Source organism: Macaca mulatta, chromosome 9 (assembly GCF_049350105.2).
Source record: "Macaca mulatta isolate MMU2019108-1 chromosome 9, T2T-MMU8v2.0, whole genome shotgun sequence".
Lineage (NCBI taxonomy): Eukaryota > Metazoa > Chordata > Mammalia > Primates > Cercopithecidae > Macaca > Macaca mulatta.
In genome coordinates, this window is record NC_133414.1 from 62,200,847 (window position 1) to 62,223,286 (window position 22,440).

General features: G+C 41.0%; 1 protein-coding gene across 1 annotated transcript; it reads right to left on the reverse strand.

The window, feature by feature from the left end:
• Positions 1-258: 258 nt before the first annotated feature.
• LOC693877 (arf-GAP with GTPase, ANK repeat and PH domain-containing protein 5-like) lies at positions 259-20,611 on the reverse strand. Its single transcript, XM_077946434.1, is given in 9 exon segments — positions 259-619; positions 622-1,894; positions 2,509-2,581; positions 5,882-5,917; positions 8,795-8,895; positions 14,687-14,721; positions 17,354-17,422; positions 19,707-19,775; positions 20,148-20,611. Coding segments are annotated over 9 exon segments (2,196 nt in total). The 5' UTR covers positions 20,413-20,611; the 3' UTR covers positions 259-344.
• Positions 20,612-22,440: the final 1,829 nt, after the last annotated feature.

Here is a 22,440-nt window from a genome sequence, read left to right on the forward strand (position 1 = left end):
GAGGTGCCATGTGTACAAAAATCAACACATATTTATGAACTTTTTTTCAAATATATTTTCACACATCTTATCTAAATACATAATACAGAAGCCTGTGTGACTCGGGCAATGTGGCCCAGGAGGGCCTGAAACTAACACATCCACTTCAGCAAAAGGACATAAAATATCTCTTATAGTCAGAAAAATCAACTTTTTATGTATTTACTTAGTTTACAAAATGTACTGAAAATGCTATTATTAGCTGAATTTGTGATTTCCTTTTGAATTTCTGAGTTATTCTTATTTATTTTCCCCATTTTGTTTTTGCACCAAGGAGACTGCAGTCAAATAAAATTAAACAGATACTACACGCGCTCGTCGGGGCAGCCGTACTGCAGCAGTACCTTGATGCACTCCTGGCTGGAGGCCTGCTGGGCGTAGGCCAGCGCTGTGTTCCCGTGGGAATCTCAGGTCATGACATCCACCCCGTACCAGATCAGGAGCTGAGCCAGGACCACATTCCCCTTGCGGCAGGCCAGATGGAGCGCCGTGCAGCTGTCTCCCTCCCCACAGGTCTCATTCACTTCCTCCCGGGAGCCATGTGCCAGCAGCAGGATGGCTGTCCGCAGGTCCTCATCGGGGTGGCCTGCAGCAGGTGCTGGCCCAGAGACAGCTCCGTGTAGGGTAGTGGGGCCAGGAAGAGCTTCTGCTCATATTTGGCACGGATCCACCATTCCTTCTTTTCCCTTGTGGAGTCTACTGATGGTTTTGTCTGCCCCTGGCTGCTCTCTTGCCGGACGCTGTTGGCTAGGTCATTGCCAATATATGACAAAACCTGCATGAGCTCGACTGGCCAGTCATCCAAGTCCAGAGATCAGACTCAGGAAAGGCGGGTGCCAAGATTACGGTGGATCCCTGAGCATTCAATACACATGAGGACTCCCAAGTTCAAACTGGCCCAGTTAGGATTCTGGGTCTCACAGTCCACACAGTGGGAGTTCCCACACATGTTTCGGATGGACTGCAGGGCCATGGCCTCGCTCTGGCTCATCAGCTGGAACTTGCTTTTGCTGCTCTCGCATGACTGCAGGCTGGCCAGGATCCGGCTCTCGATGGCTTGGACCCAGGCATCCCGCTCCTCATACGTCATGGCTTCAAAGTGCCACGTTTGGCCAGTGAGGGACACAATCATAAAGTTTTCTGCTTGTTCTTCAGCAGTGCTGGACAGGCCATCGTCTTTCAAGTTGTTGGTGCTTTTCTTCCTTCGGTGTTTGTTTTTGTTGGCATGAAGAGAGGGGAGTGGGTTGAGCTTGGGGTTGGTGGTGCTAGAGATACTGGGGGTGGAGCATACAGAGTCACCCAGCCCGGTGTCTGAATTGGCTGAGGTACGTAGACTGTTCATGTCTTTGGATAGGCCATTGCTTTTAGAGCTGGAAATGGGCGCACAGCCCAATGGGGCTAGGGGTGGCCTCTTTCCTGGGACTTCGATGGTAGATGTCTGAAGGTCAATCTCTGTTTTGTGAATATTCTTCATACAATCACCTAAGCTTGAATAATAGGTGAGTATGCCATTGTCACAGAGGGTGACATATTTCTTTTTCCATTTCTTCAGCCATTTCCCACTTAGCTTTAAGAGCATGCCCTGTTTAATGGGGATGGCTCTGCTGCTCCCGATGGTGTCAGCATGGCTCTCTGGGGCTTTCTTCTCTTTGTCTGGGTGACTCCCTTTCTCAGATGTAAACAGCTTGGACCAGCGCTTGGACCGCTTGCAAACGGGCGTGGGTGTGTTGGCAGTGGGAGGAACACTGACCTGAAGGTCCTCCTGGCTGGTGCTGGGAGTCGATGGAATGGAGGAGGAATCGTTACTTAAACTCCCACCTCCACTTCTTGTTTGGGTAATGTGCATGGTGGAAACCTGTGTGGAACAGAAGGAGGAATGGCTTCAAGAACTGGGTAGTGACTTGCAGGGTCCTATAGACAGCTCACAATTACCTTTTAGAAAGATACATTTTATGGGCCAGGCTTGGTGGCTCACACCTGTAATTCTAGCACTTTGGGAGGCCGAGGTGGGTGGATCACGAGGTCAGGAGTTCAAGACCATCCTGGCCAACATGGTGAAACCCTGTCTTTACTAAAAAAAAGAAAAGAAAAAAAAATTAGCTGGGCACGGTGGCACATTCCTGTAATCCCAGCTACTTGGGAGGTTGAGGCAGGAGAATTGCTTGAACAGGGATCTGGGAAGCAGAGCCTGCAGTGAGCCGAGATTGCATTATATTACTCCAGCCTAGGCTACAGAGAGAGACTCTGTTTAAAAAACAAACAAAAAAGGATACATTTTCTGTTAATTGGATAATATATTTACTCATACTAGCTCACTAACTAAACAGAACTGCAGATCAGTTCTTATTCCAGCACATTCTTTTTACAACACTTAAGATGGCTAAATGCAACATGAAATGGGGAAGATTTTAAAACAGATGCCTTTGATTTCAGCATGAAACAGATACAAGTGTATGATGAAAATACAACCGCAATAAAAGTGCCACTTAACATAAATGAGTATAACTGTTCATCAAATATGCTCAAAGATCCATCTGCATGTCTATAAAATAAGAATGTGCATTACTTCAAAAACTGTTAATATCTTAGTATAACATTTGTTTATAAAATAATGCCTCCTGTGTGCTTTGGTGTTTACCAAAGCAGTTTTTACGAATTCTCCTGGATCCTGACTTGCAGAGGATTTCCTGACTTCTTCTTCCTCAGCACATCATGTCCTGTACTGTGAAGTCTTTTATATGATAACCAGTCAGAAGTGCCTGTAAGTATTGACTCTCCCTAACAGGCAATGGCAATAAACCAAATATATTTTCACTCTTCTAACCACACACTGAAACACAAGAATGTTTTACAAAGCAGTAGTGATGAACTTTAACAAATGTAAACGTGATTCAGATTTCCTAGCTTCCTTTCTCTTTAGTTCTCTGTAGTATACTCTCGTGACATATTTATGTATTTTCTGTTGTTTGAATTAAAAACTCATCTGCCTTTCTAAGAGGCTAGTCTTTGATGAACTTTAAACTTTGTAAAAACTAATGCATTTTGTCTGTGTGATAAACCAGTGGTTCTCCAAATGTGCTCTGTGGACCTCTCGGGATCCCCAAGACCCTTTCCAGAAGGGCTAAGAGGTCAAAACTGTTCTTTTTTTTTTTTTTGAGACCAAGTTTCACTCTTGTTGCCCAAGCTGCAGTGCAATGGCGCGATCTCGGCTCATGGCAACCTTCGCCTCCCGGGTTCAAGTGATTCTCCTACCTCAGCCTCCCGAGTAGCAGGGATTACAGGTGCCCGCTACCATGCCTGGCTAAATTTTGTATTTTTAGTAGAGATGTGGTTTCACCATGTTGTCCAGGCTGGTATTGAACTCCTGACCCAGGTTATCTGCTCACCTCGGCCTTCCAAAGTGGTGTGATTACAGGCCCGAGCGACTGTGCCTGGCCAACACTGTTCTGAATCATATTAATTAAACCTGAGAAAGCTGATTAAAAATTTTAAAAATTTGTAAAAGTAATACAAAGTCATTGCCTGCTTTTTCATTGACACTTGCCATGATTGTATAAAAGCAAAAGTGGGTAAAACTGCTAGTTTTTCAGCATAAATCAAGGCAGTGGTACCAATTACATTAGTAGTCACTCTATTCTTTACTGACCCCTACAGTTAAAAAACATAGCCTGAATTACTTAAGAATGTCTTTGAGGAAGCAGTAAAAATTAATGTTATTAAACCTTGACATGTCTCTTTAATATTCTGAATAAGTGGAAAGTTAACAAGAAGCGCTTTGCTGACTGCAGTATGTTGTTTTTTGTTTTTTAGAATTCGTGATTTGTGAACTGAAAAATCACTTTTTTCACAGAACATTGTTTTTATTTAAAATTACAACCGGATCAGCGCAGTGGCTCCCGCCTGTAAAATCCCAGCACTTTGGGAGGCCAAAGCAGGCAGATGGCTTGAGCTCCTTCAGACCTCAAGAAGACCAGCCTAGGCAACATAACGAAACCCTGTCTCTACCAAAAATACAAGAAAATTAGCCTGGCGTGGTGCCACACATTTGTGGTCCCAGCTACATAGGAGTCTGAGGTGATAAGATTGCTTGAGCTGAGATCATGCCAACGCACTCCAGCCAAGTGACAGAGTGAGACTCGGTCTAAAAAAAAGTACAACTATCATTCTCAAAAATAAATGAAGTGAGACGTTCTCACTTCAAGAAAATAAATATTTGTTCCTATTAATGAAATTTAAGCTTTCCTGAGGACTTTGAAAAACTTGTTCCTTCTACTGTAGGCTTGACAGCTTTTCAATACTTAAAGGCATTTTAAAGTAAGATTGGTGGTTAAACTAAAAGCGATTTTTGACACAATAAAACATAAACCAATATATTCCAAGTAACTAATGCATATTATAAATGCAAGTATGGGGCGAAAGATCCATTTACTGTGAAGAAAGATCAATGAGTACTGATGGAATAAATTTATTAATATGGAAAATGCCACTGTAACTAATTTAAGAAACTAGCACTTGTGAAGTTTTGATTTAGTATTAAAGAATACTCACAACTGTCTGAAAACTTTAAAATACACCTTTTACCAACTACCTATTTGCATGAGGTTAGGTCATCTTATTGCTTCTTTTTTTCTATATTTGAGATGGAGTCTCCCTCTGTCGCCCAGGCTGGGGTGCTATGGCGAGATCTCGCCTCACTGCAACCTCCGCATCCCAGGTTCATGTGATTCTCCAGTCTCAGCCTCCCAAGTAGCTGGAACTACAGGCATGCACCACCATGTCCAGCCATTTTTTGTACTTTCAGTAGAGGCAGGTTTCACCATGTTGGTCAGGCTGGTCTCAAACTCCTGACCTCAAGTGATCCGCCCACCTCGGCCTCCCAAAATGCTGGGATTACAGGTGTGAACCACCGTGCCTGGCCAGCTTATTGCTTTTTTTTTTTTTTTTTTTTTTTGACACAGAGTCTTGCTGTGTCACCCAGGCTGGAGTGCAGTGGCATGATCTCAGCTCACTGCAACCTCCGCCTCCTGAGTTTAAGCAGTTCTCCTGCCTCAGCCTCCAGAATAGCTGGGACTACAGGTGTGTGCCACCATGCCCAGCTAAGTTTTTGTATTTTTAGTAGAGACGGGGTTTCACCGTGTTAGCTGGGATGGTCTCGATCTCCTGATCCCGTGATCCGCCCATCTTGGCCTCCCAAAGTGCTGGGATTACAGGTGTGAGCCACCGCACCCAGCCTCTTATTGCTTCTTTAAAGCAAATTGCAAAGAAAGATCTAGAGAATCCAGTTGTCTCCAATGAAGGTCAACATGAGAGACTTTAAATAATACAAATACATGACACACTTTTTACTCAACTTTTGATTGTAGAAAAGTTATTTTTTCAATGAAAAATTTCTGTTAAAAATATTGTTCTCTAGGAATATTTTCTGTTGTCACAACCTGGGCCATGGGTTACTACTGACATCTAGTTGGTAGCGGCCATGAATGCTGCTAAACTCTCTGCAATGCACAGGACAGTCCTCACAACAAAGCGTTATCTAGCTCATAATATCAACAGTGGTAAGGCTGTGAAATCTAAACTAAAAATAGATTTTGAAAAAAAATCTCAATTTTATATTTCTACCACAGTAAATATCAATATAATCAATATAAACACATACTCTTTGAGATTCTCAATCATTTAAGAATTAAGAGTCTTAAGGAACAAAGAAAACACAAATAATTTGCTTCGATATTTTAGCAGGCACAATACAGCTTATGATGTCTAGAGCTGTGTCCTAACACCGAGCTTGATATCTTGCAAAGTAATTAGCTAGAATAACAAGACAGGTTTCTAAAAAGCTCACCTTTGCGTGATATCATGATGTATCTCCAAGGTCACTCTGTGGAAGGAAAAACAATTCATAACAATAGATGTTATCATTTGTTAGGCCTGAAGACATTTTTTAAAACGGGGGCAGAGGAAACTCTCCTAGCAGCCCTGAAATTCAAATCTTCTAGTTCAGAACAGCACCATAAGGGCACTTTGTTTCATTTCTTGGTTTTTTACAAAAATATGAGAACCAAAATGCGAGGCAATATGCTGTTAGAAGACGCGTTTCTGTTGACGATTATAATATATAAATAATAACAGATTTCCTTGTTAAATGCTCTTCTGCCCACCAAAGCCTTTCGTCCCATGCGATTTATTTTATGTACTTATTTATTTATTGACCCAGAGTCTCACTCTGTTGCTCAGACTGGAGTGCAGTGGTGCGATCTTGGCTCGCCACAACCTCCACCTCCCAGGTTCAAGCGATTCTCATGCCTCAGCCTCCCAAGGAGCTGGGACTACAGGTTGCGCCTCTATACCCAGGTAATTTTTTCTGTGGGGGGATGGAATTTTGCTCATGTTGCCCAGGCTGGAGTGCAATGGTGTGATCTCAGCTCACCACAACCTCTGCCTCCCGGGTTCAAGCGATTCTCCTGCCTCAGCCACCTGAGTAGCTGGGATTACAGGCATGCACCACCATGCCCAGCTAATTTTGTAGAATGAGGCTCAAAATAACTGAGGGAAGGCAAATCTCAATTTTAGTAATAGGTCTATACAATATTAGCACTTTTTAAAAAGCCTGTAACATTGGCATGTAAGATGGACATGTCAATAATACTTCAAGTAAAAGAATTCTAAAATTACAGAATTTAAAGTTACATGCTGGAAAGGACCAAGACTCTACACGACATTTAATTCAACATTCATGTTACAGATCAGGGAAACAAACCTTAAAACTGACTTGCCCAAGGTCCCACCACATAGGAGCAGTTTTTCGTCCTAAACTCAAATTAAGCTGTGGCTCTCAAACTTTGCTGCACATTAAAATCACCTGAGAAGCTTTAATAATGGCCTCATCTTCAACATGAGACATTTTAATTTAATGAGTGTTGGGTATGACTTTGGGCATCAAGATTGTTGGTAAAAGTTTCCCAGGTGATTTCAATGTGCAGCAAAGTTTGGAATGATTGAGCTGGGGTGAAAATCAGAATCTTCTGGGATGCTTTTCTTCACATAAAGATGCCTCACATCTATCCCTATTTTCCTAAAAGGCTTCTCAGTGCCTAGAGATAGAGGGAAAGTGGAGATGGGAAGATACATGTGTTTGCAGACACATATTTTGAAAAAAGAAAACCTTGCATAAGTGATCTCAGTGAGTTCCACCTATCCCACTGACAACAGTGCACTACTGACTCATCATAAACATTTTTCAAAATCTTTTCTTGAAGCCAATTTGCCCTATTAATTTGCTCAATAAACCTTTATTTCACCAATAGTGAATATATCAAATGATTATTTCTCAAACTTGCTAATGGCAAATTAAAACTTACTTTACTTTCAAAAGTAGACTTCTAAAAAGTAGAATAATGAAGAAAAAAGTATGAAATTTGTTTGAGAAAGATTAATCTTCAAAGCTACTTTTGAATTGTATGCTAACACATCAAAATCTTTTGAACTCAAAAGAAGCCAGGGACTCTAGGTAAAGCAGTTTTTGTGTATGTGTGCTCAAAGATTTTAAGAGACTCAGCTGACTACAGACATTTAGTGATTACTCAATAGGTCCCAAAGCTCAGGACTTGAGACAGAGTTTCAGTCCAGTTTTTGCTGAAACACAATTTCATCACAACTATTGTTAATAGGGAGGGAGAGGCTGGGCGGGTGGCTCACACCTGTAATCCCAGCACTTTGGGAGGCCGAGGCGGGTGGATCACGAAGTCAGGAGATCGAGACCATCCTGGCTAACACAGTGAAACCCTGTCTCTACTAAAAATACAAAAAATTAGCCGGGCGTGGTGGCGGGCGCCTGTAGTCCCAGCTATGTGGGAGGCTGAGGCAGGAGAATGGTGTGAACCCGGGAGGTGGAGCTTGCAGTGAGCCAAGATCGCACCACTGCACTCCAGTCGGAGACACAGCGAGACTCTGTCTCAAAAAAAAAAAAAAAAAAAGGGTGGGAGAAAAGTGATATTATTATGAGTGTAAACTTGCCATTTTTAATTTAAATAAAAGTTACTGACAATTGAATTAGCTAAAAAGGCTAGTGAATTTGAAACAAAATTGTTTATAAGCTAGTTGTGTTTACAGAATGAAAAGTAAAATTAAAGATAAAGACATTAATATTCTAAATTAGCACTTTCCAAACTGTGTTCTAAAAATCAATACTCATAACCCAAGGAGATGATAATAACGTACACTGGACAGCCCCTATGGAGCTGGTGCTGGTGTTAGTTGTTGTTCCTTTTAAAATAAACTTCATCTCAGGGTGCTCTCAAAGCGCATCTTTGTGGCCCACGAGGTGCTCATGCACAATGGGAGAAATTCAAATGCAGATACACTGTGGTGCCAGAAGAGGAAAAGCTATTTCTTCTTCCAAGGCTAATGTCCAAAGAAAGTAGTGCACACTGATTTAGGCCTATAATGCAGTGAAAAACTAGGTTTTCACAAAAAACATTCAATAAAGGGAACCTAGCCTCACCGTGTTCAACATTGTCTAAAGGCATAAAGGTATCAAAAGATACACTTTTTCTGGGATTGCTTCTCTGCTAACTGATTTTTCCTTCCACCACAACGTCTAAGATTAAAAGAGAAATTGATACTTAATATTTAGAATCTGGATATCAACATATAGTTGACTCCAATTTCTTAAACTGATTGCGGAAGAGGACAACCAAATGGCTGAAATAATTTTAGAATAAAGGAATCCATCCCTTGGCAGTATAGTTGTACTCACGATATTATTGTCATTGTAAGATAAGGCTGGCTGGCTGTGCTGTCATCAAGGAATATTGTCGAACATGAGCTGTATTGTTGACTGAAACGCACAGTAGATACCTGAAGGGGAAGGGAAGTATAAGCTAAACTTATTAAAGTGTATTTTTTCTTGGTTAAAATGTGAAATGACAAAGCACTAAGATATTTCTTACACTCCATGAACTGCCTGAGTGCGGTATCATGTGCACTCTACAGAGAACCCATTGGAGGCTCTTAACTTCCAGAGACGATGTTTAAGATACGGGTTATAAAATGCTGCCCTTCATATGGTACCTGTCATCAAACCTAACAAGGATTTTACAAATTACCTTTAAAAATCATGAGAAAAGTTGGCTTTGCTGGGCGTGGTGGCTCACACCTATAAACCCAGCACTTTGGGAGGCCGAGGTGGGCGGATCATGAGGTCAGGAGATCAAAACCATCCTGGCTAACATGGTGAAACCCTGTCTCTACTAGAAATACAAAAAATTAGGCCACCTGTAGTCCCAGCTACTTGGGAGGCTGAGGCAGGAGAATGGCGTGCCGGGGCTGCTAGGCCACCAACAAGTGAGGAAGCCATAGGTTTCTCTAGTCCTATTTTCTTATGTGGAGGATAAAAAGAGTATCACTTAAATATTCTCTCACACCCTGAAAACACATGACAACTTAAAAAATCTTTCACTTCATGTTTAAATAAGACTGCCATGATATGACTCAAATGAGACTCTCAGAGAATACTTTCCAATTTCAAAACTTGATTAATTTCATTCTGTAAATCATCTGACCTGCACCTAGCCATTTTCCTGCTCTAGCCCTGCTCTCTGCCTAGAATACTGCTTTTCTCTTTCCTTGCTTCAGCAAGCTCGACTCCATCTACCCTCTTGGATCTCTTTGTCGGCAGCCACACCAAAAAATATTTTTTTGTACACAAATTAGTCGAATTCACCGCTGTTTACAAGATGCTAATTCTTGCAGAGTATTCCCCTCATGAGAAAGTACGCCTCTCCATAAGAGTAGGGAGGGCCCTTACTCTTCCTACCTCCAGCTGCTGAGCATAGAATTTTGAGTAAATCCAAAACTTCGACAGTGTTTCATAATTCGGTTATCATTTGGTAGATAAGTCTCACTACATTTAATTACAGCAAAACACTACTAATAGTTTACTATTCATAGGTATTGTTTAAGGTAGTCACAAAATAGAAACAAATAATCTAACATCAGTCAGCATAAATCAGAGTATGAAATTTTACGATCTTTAACAAGAAATGGAAGGGGTTACTTAGTAGTTTTAAGGTTTAATAACAAAAACTAGAAAATAATTGCACCTAGTAATTTAGTAAGTCAAAACCAAAGTGGTTGTATCACAATTACTGACTTGTGTATGTTAATCCATCCCTGCATCCCTGGTATGAAAACCATTTGATCATGGTAGATTATCTTTTTTTTTTTTTTTTTTGAGATGGAGTCTTGCTCTGTTGCCCAGGCTGGAGTATGCAGTGGGTTGATCTTGGCTCACTGCAACCTCTGCCTTCCAGGTTCAAGCGACTCTCCTGCCTCAGCCTCCTGAGAAGATGGGATTACAGGCCCGCGCACCACACCCGGCTAACTTTTGTATTTTTAGTAGAGATGGGGTTTCACCATGTTGGCCAGGCTCGTCTCGAACTCCTGACCTCATGATCCGCCCACCTCAGCCTCCCAAAGTACTGGGATTACAGGAGTGAGCCACCACTCCTGGCTGGATTATCTTTTTGATATGCCATTGGGAACTACAAAACATTGCTGTATGAAATCATGGACACATACAAATGGAAAGACATCCCATCCTCATGAATGGTTAGAATGAATATTGTGAAAATGACCATACTGCCAAAAGCAATCTACAAATTCAACACAATTCCCATCAAAATACCAACATCCTTCTTCACAGAATTAGAAAAATCAATCCTAAAATTCATATGGGACCAAACAAGAACCCGCATAGCCAAACCAAACTAAGCAAAAACAACAAATCTGGAGGCATCACATTACCTAATTTCAAACTATACTATAAGGCCATAGTCACCAAAATAGCATGGCGCTGGTATAAAAATAGGCACATATACCAATGGAACAGAATAGAGAACCCAGAAATAAACTCAAATACCTATTGCCAAATGATTTTCAACAAAGCCAACTAAAACATAAAGTGAAGAAAGTAAACCCTATTCAACAAATGGTGCTGGGATAATTGGCAAGCCACATGCAGGAGAATGAAATTGGATCCTCAACTCTCACCTTACACAAAAATCAACTCAAGATGGATCAAGGACATAAATCTATGACCTGAAACCATAAAAATTCTAGAAGATAACATTGGAAAAACCCATCTAGACACTGGCTTAGGTGAAGACTTCATGACCAAGAACACAAAAGCAAATGCAACAAAACAAACAGGTGAGACTTAACTAAAGAGCTTCTGCACAGGAAAAGGAACAATCAGCAGAGTAAGCAGACACCCCACAGAGTGGGAGGGAATCTTCACAGGCTATACATCGGACAAAGGGCTACGATCCAGAATCTACGAGGAACTCAAACAAATTACAACTACAAAAATATGGAACCAGCTCAAATGCCCATCAGTCAATGAGTGGATAAGGAAATTGTGATATACATACAGATATATATATGAGGAATACCACTCAGCCATCATAAGGAATAAACTAATGGCATTTCCCAGCAACCTGGATGGAAGTAAAGACTATTATTCTAAGTGAAGTATCTCAGGTATGGAAAACCAAACATCTTATGTTCTCATTCATACATGGGAGCTAAGCTATGAGGATGCAAAGCCATAAGAATGATACAATGGAATCTGGGGAGTCGGGGGAAAGGTTGGGAGGAGAGTGAGGGATAAAAGACTATAAATTGGGTTCAGTGGATGCTGCTTAGGTGAGGGGTATGCCAAAATCTCACAAATCATTACTAAATAACTTAGTCATGTAACCAAATACCATCCATTCCCCCCAAAACCTATGGAAATAATAAATAAATAAATAAATAAATAAATAAATAAATAAATAAAGTACAGCATTTTTCTCAGCAAACATAAATAAAATAAAACAAAGACTAAAGTTTACATTTTTCACTCTCCTTTTGGGCAGGACAAATTTTAGATATGTTTTTAAAGAATTAACAACTTTTTTCCTTTTTCTGAGACAGGGTCTCCCTTTGTTGCCCAGGCTGGAGTACAGTGGTGCAATTACAGTTAACTGCAGCCTCAAACTCCTGAGCTCAAGCGATCCTCTGCCTCAGCCTCCTGAGTAGGTAAAACGAAAGGCACATGCCACCAGGCCTGGCTAATCTGTTATTTAACCTTTTTGTAGACATGAGGTCTTGCTATGTTGACCAGGCTAAAAATGAACAAATCTTAATTAACTTAAATATTTCTAACACTTTGGGCGTTCATGAAAACAGCTCCATCTCTGTTGTGAAGTAAAGGGAAGTATATGGCGGTGGATAAAGTTTGAAAGAAAATATTAAACAAGGCCTTAGGAGAAAAGTGCAATATGCTTATTATAGATACATTAATTTTATAAATTCTCTGGGTTAATATCAGTAATTATACTCAAATTAGACTTTGATTTAAACATAGGTCCTAAATTTGGATTAAATATAACAGACTGACCACGAATTTATTTCCTCTCCCTCCAGAAGTCTCATTAGTCATAAAATAAAGGTTATACACATGACCAGGAGAGAAGGTTGACAGAGATAATTTTTAATAAATGCTGAGACATAAAAAGTAGATAAAGGACTGGTAAATAACACGGAAGCACAACTTTGGTCCCTACAGAAAGTGACGAACCGAAGCGAGCCAGTTTGTCTTGCAGAACTAAAGGCAGGCTGTGAACTTACAGGCAAATGGCACTCTGGAAAGTAGGGTAAAGTATAAAACAAAAGCCAGCAAGGTCAGTTGAAAATCTTTAACCAGAGGCCCGAGTCTACCTGTCCTTCCATCTGACAAGAAACTTAGATATGTGTTCTCTGGATATATCAAACCTGAGAATTTCTGGCTCAGAGATACCATGGCTTAAACCTGAGATATAAAGAAAACTGTATACCAAAAATGGAATGTCAACTTTCTTCACTAACTCTGCTTTTGGAAAGCAAGTGGCCATGCTTTTACTTTCCAGGCAGAAAATTGGGAGATCCTTCTCAGAAGAAACTGAAATATTTTGAGTGAAGATCCCCAGACAATACACTGAGGTCCCCCAAATGAAAAGCTAGTTTGGCTTCCAAAACCTCACAGTGAGTGCTACCAGTTAACAGAAGTCCTGCTTCCAAATAAAGCAGGCCAGGGACCACCACACATTGGAGGGAAGCCTCCAACAACAGAAATCAAAGCATCAGAAAAAAGGAATTCATAGGAGCAGTCAAAACCAGGAGCAAAAGCTAACAAAAAATCTTAAAACACTCTCAAAAATATAAAATTCAATAGAAATAGTAGAGGATAAAGTCACAGAATATCCCAGAACTAGAATAAAAAGATAAACAGAAAAAAATAGAAGGGGAAAAATTAAAAACCAATGCAGGTGTACTGCACTAAGCAGCCTAGCATCTGAATAACAAGACTATCTATAAAAAAGTAAGAGAGAAAATAAAAAATTCTCAAGAAGAGATAGTCTCAGGTTTAGTAGCTTCAATAAAATGAAAAGATCCCCAACATGCTGTTATTATAAAATTTCAGAACCTCAGAGTGAGAAAAGATCCTAAAAAGCTTCCACAGCTACCTAAAACCTGGTTGTAAATAGTGTATCACACACTGGCAATAAATTCAAGAACAACACTGTAATGACAGCGCAACTGCAAAATGTCTTCAGAACCATAAAATTTAGATTCAGCGTAGAGGTGTCCTCTCTATCAAAGAGGAGGGATTTTAAGACTGGCCAGCTCTCTAAACATCTCCACCCAGGAAAATGTGTTCAAGCACAACTAGAGAGGATAACCGGACAGAAGGAAACACAGAATCTAGGACTCAGGTGATTCCACAAAAGACAGCAGTTACATGAGACAGGATATTTCGGAGACAGGATGAAGGACATGTAATGCAGAGACACAGTGAAAACACCATATGACTTAGCAGTGAATAATATTTGCAGAGTCATAATTATGTAAATACTACTGATTTAATGAAAAAGTGTGCTAATACTGGAAGAAAAGGAGGGAGAAAAATAAGATCATGGTGTATTGAGGAAGGTATGCTTTTACTTGCTGTGATAGAAAGTCAACAGACAGTGCTGGCAATTAACTTAGCTATTCTATTTTTGTTATTTCATTAAAAATAAGATTAAATATTTAAGGCAGATATTTTTTTCACTCTGTCGCCCAGGCTGGAGAGCAATGGCGCGATCTTGGCTCACAGCAACCTCCGCCTCCCAGGTTCAAGCAATTCTCCTGCCTCAGCCTCCTGAGTAGCTGAGATTACAGATATGTGCTACCACGCCCAGCTAATTTTCTATTTTTAGTAGAGACAGAATTTCACCATGTTGGTCAGGGTTGTCTCAAACTCCTGACCTCAGATGATCTGCTCGCCTTGGCCTCCTAAACTGCTGGGATTACAGGCATGAGCCACCACGCCCAGCCTTAAAGCAGATCTTTTGAACCAGACTATTGAAATTTAACTTAAATGTCAGAAATCTTTAAAAGGTGGACACACTAAGCTAAATACTTTTCTGGATAAATTTAATACTTAGGAAAATAGAAGAGATTTAGAAAATCCACAAAAAGAGGTCCATGCTATCACCACTGGGTCCACATTGTAATTTAAAGAAATCAAGAGAGACAACTTTTATGTCAAACTATCCATTTCTTAACTATTTTACTGTTTACTTACATGGTTTGTACAGTTGCTTCTTCTTATTTCTACAACTAAGAATAAAAAAAAACTGGTCACTTCTGACACAAATACTATAAAATAAAAGTAGTTGTTAACATCTTACTGTTACTCCTATGTAAAAGGAGACAAAATTACATTTAAACAATTATTTTCAATAATTTATAATTTAAATTATCTGGCATGATTAATTTCATAAAGTAAAATCTAAAAACTTAGTTTTTCATCTAGTTTACTTTTTGTTTCTATTACATTCAAATGAAAGAATCCTCATGTACAAAAGAAAAGTGCAAAAATTTGGGCCAGATGAAAAATTTAGCTAATAAAAAGTTTAACTGTTGCATATATGAGCCATGATCCATTAGTATTCTCTCATTCTGCATTTACACATAGCTTACTTTAATTATCAGAAGCTAAGCGCTAACAGCTCTAAGAACTACTTCCTGACCAGGCACCTATCTCTAGATGCAACAGAATCCCTGCAAGCATCTTGCACCACACTTAGTGGTTATCTACTAATGTGCCACTAAAAACAAAACAAAAAAAGGGTCTTTATACAACTGGAAAGTGACCTATCTTAATTTTTTTCTTTTCTTTTTTTTTGAGACAGAGTCTCACTCTGTCACCTAGGCTGAAGTGCAGTGGCGGGATCTCAGCTCACTGCAACCTCTGCCTCCCGGGTTCAAGTGATTCTCCAGCCTTAGCCTCCTGACTAGCTGGGACTACAGGGACATGCCACCATACCTAGCTAATTTTTTTTTGTATTTTTAGTAGAGACGGGGTTACACTGCATTAGCCAGGATGGTCTTGATCTCCTAACCTTGTGATCCACCCACCTCAGCCTCCCAAAGAGCTGGAATTACAGGTGTAAGCCACAGAGCCTGGCCTAAATATTAATTGTAAAATGAGTATGCAAACTTAATTGGACACGGTGTCTGCAGCACAATAAATATTTTTATTTTTCCTAAAAAAAGCCCGCATAATAAAAGCCCCAAGAAGGACTTGGGCCTTGCTTTGTTTCCTACACTGCCTCTGCCTTTGATGCTGGAAGGGCCTTGTAGGCAAAAGTTCCTACCACTGAAGAGTGAGGGACATGGAATAGTTTTTCTTTTACCGCTTCCATGCTCTCTAGGTGAGAGAAGCCAATGGCTCTGGAAGGAGCTGGGAAATACAATTCTGATATGTGTTGGATATGTTCCCCCTCCAAATCTCATGGTAACATGTGACCCTTAATGTTGGAGACAGGGCCTAGTGGGAGGTGTTTGGGGGATTCCTTATGAATGGCTTGGTCCCATTTCCATGGTAATAAGCAAATTCTCATTATGGTAGTTTAAAAGAGTGTGGTACTGGTCAGGTGAAGTGGCTCAAGCCTGTAATCCCAGCACTTTGGGAGGCTGAAGCAGACAGATTACCTGAGGTCAGGAGTTTGAGACCAGCCTGGCCAACATGGTGAAACCCTGTCTCTACCAAAAATACAAAAATTAGCCAGGTGTTATGGTGCCCGCCTATAGTCCCAACTACTCAGGAGGCTGAGGCAAGAGAATTGCTTGAACCTGGGAGGAGGAGGTTGTAGTAAGCCGAGATCGCCGCATTGCACTCCAGCCTGGGCAACAGAGCGAAACTCCATTTCAAAAAAAAAAAAAAAAAAAAAAGAGGGTGGTACCTTCCCCCTTCCCCTCTCTCCTCCCTCTTTACCATGTGGAACCACCTGCTTCCCCTTTGCCTTCTATCATGATTGTAAGCTTGCTGAGGCCCTCTCCAGAAGCAGATGTTGAAGCCATGTTTGTACAGCCTGAATATCTATAAGACAATTAAACCTCTTTTTGTTATAAATTATCTAGGATTAGGTATCTCTTTATAGTAATGTAAAAAATGAACACAAATTCTAACCACAAATAACTGACTCAAGATGGGCAAAGTCTACTCAAACGATAAAAACAAAGGTTTACAAACTCCCATGTTTTACTGTGCTGCATTACTTCACATATGATTATAGAACCCTCACTTGTATTCTTGCTGTTTAAGTCAACTGGAAAACTTGGCTGTGTATGGCTTTTTGGCAAATAAATGAGGATTTAACATAACATTGAGGAAAATAAGCAGAAGTAGGGCATGTTTAAATTGACATTACATTAAATGAAAAGGTTAATAACCTAAAAGTTTTGAGTAGCATAAATTTGGATGTGGTAAATGAATGCGGTCAGAGGACTGTGTGAGACGAGGCCCAAATCACAGATTCAATCTCCGACGATAAACAACTATGTTTTTTAATTTGTTTAAAGGAAAACCAAGCTGAAGCCTAAGTTCTATCATTCATCTTTAAAATGTACTCTTTGGAGCAAGGGAAAAGGGATTGTAAATAAAGATAAATCCATGAATTATAAATAAAGATAAATCCAAGAATTATAAAGAGAAATCCATGACTTCTCCATCACATGACACATTAATTGTGTTGATAAAAAATGGCAAAATGTATAAACAAAAAGGTTACATGTTTTTACTAACATGATAACAACTAAAGTATATCACATGTTAAAATAAGACAAGTGAACATGTGAAAAGGTGAAAAATTTAAACCAATATGAGTTTTTTCTAAATATTTTCTATAACCTGATCAAACAAGAGCTTTTATTCTTTCTCTTAGCGGAAAAAACAATGTTGTCTCACCATCTGTCTGAGAGTTCCTCTGGAATATTGTGCTTGCCTCTGGATTGGCAGAAGGGTTACACTCCAAAGCTATATGTATAGAGGGAGAAAAGAAAAAAAGATGTAATCATTTATAAAAATTTATCAACTCATTTATTCGACTGCTGCATTTAGGATGTTTCACTACCTCTACTTTTATTCTTATCCACTGAAATGAATGTATAGACATAAGAGAGAGCCAAGCAAGATGGCACATGCTTGTAGTCCCAGCTACTCAGGAGGCTAAGGTGGGAAAATCATTTGAACCCAGGTCAGGAATTTGAGGCCAGCACGAGTAACAGAGTGACACTCTTCTTTATTTGAAAAAAAAAAAAAAAAAAAAAAGAGGAGGTAAATGTTGGCTTTGAGTTGTGTAAAATCAACTTTGCATAAAATAAATCAAGATGGCGTAAGTTTTAACAGACAGGTCTATTTTATAGTCAAAGTATCAGATGTATTCTAGAGTTTAAAAAATTTTTTAAAGTAAATTCAGCATATCTGTCACTTCCATGTCATTCGGAGACATAGAACCTTAGTTCTCTTGAGTAGCTGTCTTCCATAGTCATGTGATATCTCTAAGTCTTCATTTCTTCATTAGCAATACATAGGGAGAACATATACAGGCCTTATTTGTATTGGAAAGGGCCAAGTGAGACATACATAAACTGTGTTATAATCCTAAAGAATGACAATAAAGAGCCATTTTTGGGCTCTCATCCAATACTACCCATCTACTAACTGGTGTGTAACATCAATCAGGCTTTTCTTACATCACCAAGCAGACTATATGTTTACACAAGTACTTACATGTTTTGTATATAAAGGTATAATCAATTAATTCATATATTTGTTTGTTCTAAAGCAATCCTTAAATATCTTGAAAAGTGAGGAAAGTACTTCCAAGTTACAAAGTCACACTCATCAAGAGTCTTAATTATTCTACTTCTTAAAAAATTAAGAGCCCAACCAAAGTTTAAATAGAAGAGCTATAAGACATTTCCTCCACAGTAATGAATCTCTGGCATTTAAATGAAACCAATAAGCCCAATTGGATTTAATATCTTTATGATGCAACGTTTTCTATTTTGAAAATTTTAGTTTTTATTCAAGAACCATATTATTACCCAGAATTACTTTTACTTAGATTCATCTCTTTGCAAAATTTTAGAGGCAAACCAACTGTTTTCTCTTTTCTACCGCCTCCCATCCCCTGCCTCTCCCAGCAGTGTAGAGACTGAAAAACTCCAACTTTTTTTTTTTTTTTTTGGTGAGATGGGGTCTCACTCTTGTCACCCAGGCTGAGTGCATTGGCACGATCTCTGCTCACTGCAACCTCCGCCTCCCGGGTTCAAGCAATTCTCCTGCCTCAGCCTCATGAATAGCTAGAACTACAAGCATGCGCCACCACGCCCAGCTAAATTTTGTATTTTTTTTTTAGTAGAGACGGGTTTTCACCTGTTGGCCAGGCTGGTCTCGAACCCCTGACCTTAGGTGATCCGCCTGCTTCAGCCTCCCAAAGTGCTGGGATTACAGACGTGAGCCACCATGCCCGGCCAAAACTCCAACTTTCTTCTCTTTGAACAAGATGCTGTTGTCAGGAAAGGAAAGAATAATAAAGTGGGAGCCATGGCAACAAACACTCTTACAGGGAAGGTCTGAGACTTTAACCTGCAATCTTTGTATTATACATTAAAAATCTACACTGACATTTCATGTCTTTTGAAAGTTTTGACCATGACCCAATCCCCACATCTTTTAGAACAAGGAGGTAAAGTCTGTTAAGTCACCAGAATAAATCTGGAGACATATTTTGTGTTAAAGTAAGAATTTTAAAGTAATCAGAGCCTCACAGGTAAACTCCTTTGAGAAACCCCAAACACACACACACACAACCACTTTTCTGTAGCCCTGACCAGGATGTTTCACATTGTTTCACAATTATTTTAAGCAGTCTTCTTTTTTCTTTTTCCTTCTGCGTTCAAATTACAGTTAGAAGAAACTAAGCAGCCTCTATCAAGGTGACTTACAGCAGCCCATTAAGAATACCATACAGCCTCTCCCATGGCAACCTCCATTCTGATTTTAAATAAGAAATCCCCGAATATCTGAATATGAACTGTCCTGAGATTTAGCTACTTTAACAAAGGAAACAATTAGGCACTTACCTGGTTCCTTCACTTAGGTACCATCTGGATAGGTACAAAGAAAAAATAAGATGGGTACTGGAAAGTTGGGATATTTGAGTTTTTATTGAGAAAAGGAAGAGAATAGTCCAAAGAAGCTTCAACAAAGTCCCACAGGATAATAAACAGAGATACAGACAATGTTGTCTCACCATCTGTTTGACAGTCCCTCTGGAATATTGTGCTTGCCTCTGGATTGGCAGAAGGGTTAAACTCCAAAGCTATATGTATAGAGGGAGAAAAGTAAAAAAGATGTAACCATTTATAAAAATTTATCAACTCGTTTATTCAACTGCTGCTTATTCAACAAGAAGAGCCAGAAATAAATGGTCCCATGGCAGCCTGGGAGAATGAGATGAGAGAGCAAGAACTGAGCGATTGGGAGGGGAGGTGAAAAGAAACTGACTGGACTCCATGGGGAAAGACTAAGGGGTGGGAATGCAAGGCAGAGCCAGCTCTTGTTCCTGGCCAGCCCCGGGAAAGCTGGCTACAGGCAGAAAGGAGCTCGAAGTGGGCGATGCCTCCCAGGGGACCTTGGGGACAGCAGCAGCCAGAGGCAAGCAGAAGGCAGATGGCACCCGTCACCTCCTTACCTTCAGGCATCTCCCGGTCATGGATGTGGTACATGTGGAGGTCCTCACCAACTTCAACAGTCACTACAGCAGGTTGCACAGCAGCAGCCATGGGTGCTCCTGCCATCCTGTCCCCAGCTCCTGCCATCCCATCCCCAGCTCCTGCCATCCCGTCCCCAGCTCCCGTCTCATAGATCTCTGACTCAGAGGGACATACTGACCCCCGCGGCTGGTCAAACTCGTGGCTGGCCCTGGGGCGCACACAACAGGTCAGTATGTTCCCCATGGGACACCTCTACTGTCTGCCACCACCTGGGCCTCTGCTCACAGCTTTGGCCTCGCACTCCCGCTGCCCTAGGCTAAGGCTATGCTGCACTTGCAGAGATGGTCTTGCCCACTGCTCACCTGCCTACCTCACAGCCCAGCCCCAGGCCCCAGGCCCTGGGCCTCAGCCCCAGCTAGGGCTGTGGACCAAGGCCCGCACCCTGCCGCCTCCCCTGAGTTGACTTGTCTGGGAGGGTGGAGACCAGTCGACTTATTTAATAGGTTGTGAACCCAACAAGCACTGAGAGACACAACAACTGCCTGAAGAGAGAACAGACGGAGCTCCTCCTCCTTCTATAGTCACCTACAGACTGAAGCCCACTGGCCCAGGTGAGAGCCCAGGCATGTGGCACACAATGCCCCACCTCACACTTCACAGTGCCCTCCCCGACAGCTCACAGTGCCCCACCCTGGCTGCCACCCCTCCCCAACAGCTCAGAATGCCCCTGCCTGGGCTGCCCCACCCTGTGGCTTATGATGCTGCTGCTCTCCTGGCCCTTCGTGCAGTGCCAGTGGGACTAAGGTTTTCATCTATCACCAGCTTCCTGAGATTTTTAGTCCTAAGAAAAGCACAGGGTAGTTCGTGGCTTGAAGCCATCTTCCTCTATGAGTTCTACACAAAGCCTCACTAGAGTGGGTCCCATTAGCAACCAAGCTGAACAACTTTTATTTACTGACTGAACGTAGATACACCTGAATGGCTGACTGCTTTTGTAACTAAACACTCCTCTCCTGTCTTCCAATGAGTGGTTGTTTTTGTCTGCAACTTGACCACAGCAATCCTTGGGTCCCTAGCTCTACTCTCAATAAAGAGTTATGGCTGTGTGTCTTGAATGACACCTTAGGACCCATCCTGCCTCCACCTCCTTCTCCATAAAATAGAAACCTAACTTGTCCCTCCAAGCTCTGAAATGCTGAAACTTACCAACTCCCTTTTCTCCCCGCTATTTCTTCCTTCCATGGCAGGGACTTTCAGATTTTCTTTCTTTTACTAACAGTACTATGCATGATTTTGTCATACAAAATCAAGAGCCATAAAGTGGTTTACTGCAGTCTAAAGTGGGTTACCACAGTCCTAATTCAATAAAGATGAATACTCGACATCTGGCAAGTAGTGTGTGCCTGACAGTGTTCCCACTGTGTTATGCTCATTTAATCCTCAGAAACAATCTCATTTACAGACTTTACAGGAGTTGAGATGGAGAAGGTAAGTAACTTCCCCAAGGTCACATGACTGCTAAGGGTGGGGCACAATTTGAGCCCAGGTAGTCTGAATTCCCCAATTCCTCAAGCATGAATATCAGAAAGTGTATCAGTCTGTTTTCACACTGCTATAAAGAAATATCTAAGGTTGGGTAATTTATAAAGGAAAGAGGTTTAATTGGTTCACAGTTTCACATGGCTGGGGAGGCCTCAGGAAACTTACAATCATGGCAGAAGGGGAACCAGGTCTGACTTACATGGTGACCGCACAGAGTGTGAACATGTGAAGGAGCAACTGTCAAACACGTATAAAACCATCAGATCTCAGCTAGGCACGGTGGCTCACACTTGGAACCAGCACTTTGAGAGGCCAAGGCAGGTGGATCAACTGAGGTCAGGAGTTTGAGACCAGCCTAGCTAACGTAGTGAAATCCTGTCTCTACTAAAATTAGAAAAATTAGCTGGGTGTGGTGGTGCATGCCTGTAATCCCAGCTACTCAGGAGGCTGAGGCAGGAAAATCACTGGAACCCAGGAGGCAGAGGCTGCAATGAGCCAAGATCATGCCATGGCACTCCAGCCTGTGCAACAGAGCAAGACTCCATCCCAAAAATAAAACAAAACAAAATAAGACCAAACCCTGTAAGATCGCATGAGGACTCACTGAATACCACAAGAACAGCATGATGAAAACTGCCCCCATGATCCAATCACCTCCCCCCAGGCCCCTCCCTCAACACTTGAGGATTATGGGGATTACAATTCATGATGAGATTTGGGTGGAGACAT